This window comes from Primulina eburnea, chromosome 12 (assembly GCF_022965805.1).
Source record: "Primulina eburnea isolate SZY01 chromosome 12, ASM2296580v1, whole genome shotgun sequence".
Classification (NCBI taxonomy): Eukaryota; Viridiplantae; Streptophyta; class Magnoliopsida; order Lamiales; family Gesneriaceae; genus Primulina; species Primulina eburnea.
Genome location: NC_133112.1, coordinates 8,726,292 through 8,728,394, shown reverse-complemented (window position 1 = coordinate 8,728,394; position 2,103 = coordinate 8,726,292). Strand labels below are relative to the sequence as shown.

Genomic DNA, 2,103 nt, shown 5'->3' with positions numbered 1-2,103 from the left:
TCTCGATGTACATCACACATAAAAGAAAAAGCCATTAGCCAAATAAAACTTCATTATGGAAAATACAATCTACCGTGATTCAGATGTGAAAGTTTCGGCCCTCAGCTAAAAACTCTTAGTTTGTGTTTGGATTGAATGATTAAATTTGCGAAAGCATTTGAGGAGAGAATTTAAAATAACTTCATGTTGAGATGAATTTGAAATTCACAACAATCACTCGAAAAAGAACTATTTGAGATTTAAAATATTTTGCCAAGTCGATTTGCCCAAACAAACTTATGAATTTGTTATTATGGATTTGAAATATCTATCATCAAATTAATCTATCCAAATACAACATCTTTTAGTTTCAGGATAGAGATAATAAATGATAAATGATATAGGGATAATAATCAATATATATAAATAAATAATATAATGATTTATAATTAAAAATATATAATCATTTGTAAAATTTGAATCAAACGTTGAATGAAACATATATATGTAAACAATTATTGTTTTGTCCATCACATCAAACATTGTATTATTACATATTAAGCATTAAGGAGTTGGAGTCTAAATTTTGCTATAAATTTTTTATTTTTGAGGATCAAAAGCTCATAATATTATTACAAATAATCGTCAATTATTACAAATAATCGTCAATTACAAAGTAAAACGAGCAATACGATGTGTTACTTTGTTAGCCGATCTGCGTTCATGAATAATCTCATAAACCATAGGTGCTTTCAAGTTCTCTATTATTTCTGCCGTACAGATCCAATATAGCCAAGATACTCATGTTTGGTGTTGACTGTCTGCACCGTCAAAAGTGAATCTGATGCAACTTGAACATCTTAAAAAAATTTCTCATAAAGCACTTTAATGGCTTCTCGGATTGCTAGGAATTCACCATGAGCTACAGAAATTGGTTGATTAATTTCTTTCCCGAATGCCAATAGTAGCCGGCCTTGAGTGTCACGAACTACTCCACCAACGCTATATAGATTTCGATCCTCAATATTTTATTAAATATTTACAGTGACATCGTTCTCTCAAGGAACAATCGGCTTACTGATTTTGGACTGCATGGTTGGAATCTAGTGTTCCCCAAAGATGATTATTGACTTGCAATCGCCAACCTTCCATAATAATCCTCGCATCAGAATTTCTTTGCTCCAAAGGATCGATATCCATATGTAGGAATGTTTACTCCCCAATCCCGCTTTTAAACCGACTCATGTCGAAAGTATCTTCCCTTTAGCACTTGAGCAGCTAAGGAGTCGAGGAAACGAATGAGGCACCATAGTTGTTTTGCAAGCAAGGCTCGATTGAATTCAGTCACTTTTTTGAATCCCCAAACCACCCCGGCTCTTCAGTTGACGTAGAATTTCTCGAGATCTCCAGTGCATTTTTGCTTGCCATTATTTATACCCCACCATAAGTTCGCACATTCCTTTTCAATATCCTCACATACCAGAGTGAGAATTTAAAACAAGACATCGTGTATGTAGGAATTTCTTGTAAAATCGACCTGATCATCACCTCTTTTCCTCCTGCTGAGAAGCACTTATTACTCCACCCCTGTATCCGTTTCGATCAAGTATTTAAATTGAAGCCTCTTACTTTTCAGAGACACTGTAGGAAGGCCCAAATATAACTCATACTGATGGACAATAGGAATAGTCAATATGTTCTTAATCATGCCCACAAGCAATGGATTGGTATTGGGACTAAAGGAGAGGCTGACTTATCATAGTTAATGAGTTTCTCAGATAGCCTCCCATAAAGAGACAAACATTCTTTGAGATGTGCTCCTTCCTCCATAGTTGTTCTGACCAGACTATCATCTGCAAAGAACAAGTGAGACACTGATGGACTGGCAGACGAAATTTTGACCCCTTTAAATAATCCCTTGACTTCACATCCATCAATGAGAGTAGATAAGCTGTGTGCACATAAGACAAACAAGTAAGGCGAGAGAGGATCCCCTTGTTGCAAACCTCGACCTGGCTTAATGGGTCCAGCAATTTCCTGATTTACTCGAAAGAAATATGAGACAGATGTAACACAATTCATCACCTTGGCTGTCCAGTTATAGTCAAACACCAGCCGTGCCAT

General features: G+C 35.7%; 1 protein-coding gene across 1 annotated transcript; it reads right to left on the bottom strand.

The window, feature by feature from the left end:
* Positions 1-1,683: 1,683 nt before the first annotated feature.
* LOC140806626 (uncharacterized) lies at positions 1,684-2,103 on the bottom strand. Its single transcript, XM_073163183.1, has one exon. The coding sequence runs from the start codon at positions 2,101-2,103 to the stop codon at positions 1,684-1,686; it is 420 nt and encodes a 139-aa protein (XP_073019284.1).

What these genes read in the sequence shown, in the direction of transcription:
- LOC140806626 (XM_073163183.1), bottom strand. Translation starts at nt 2,103, where the DNA reads ATGGCACGGCTGGTGTTTGACTATAACTGGACAGCCAAGGTGATGAAT.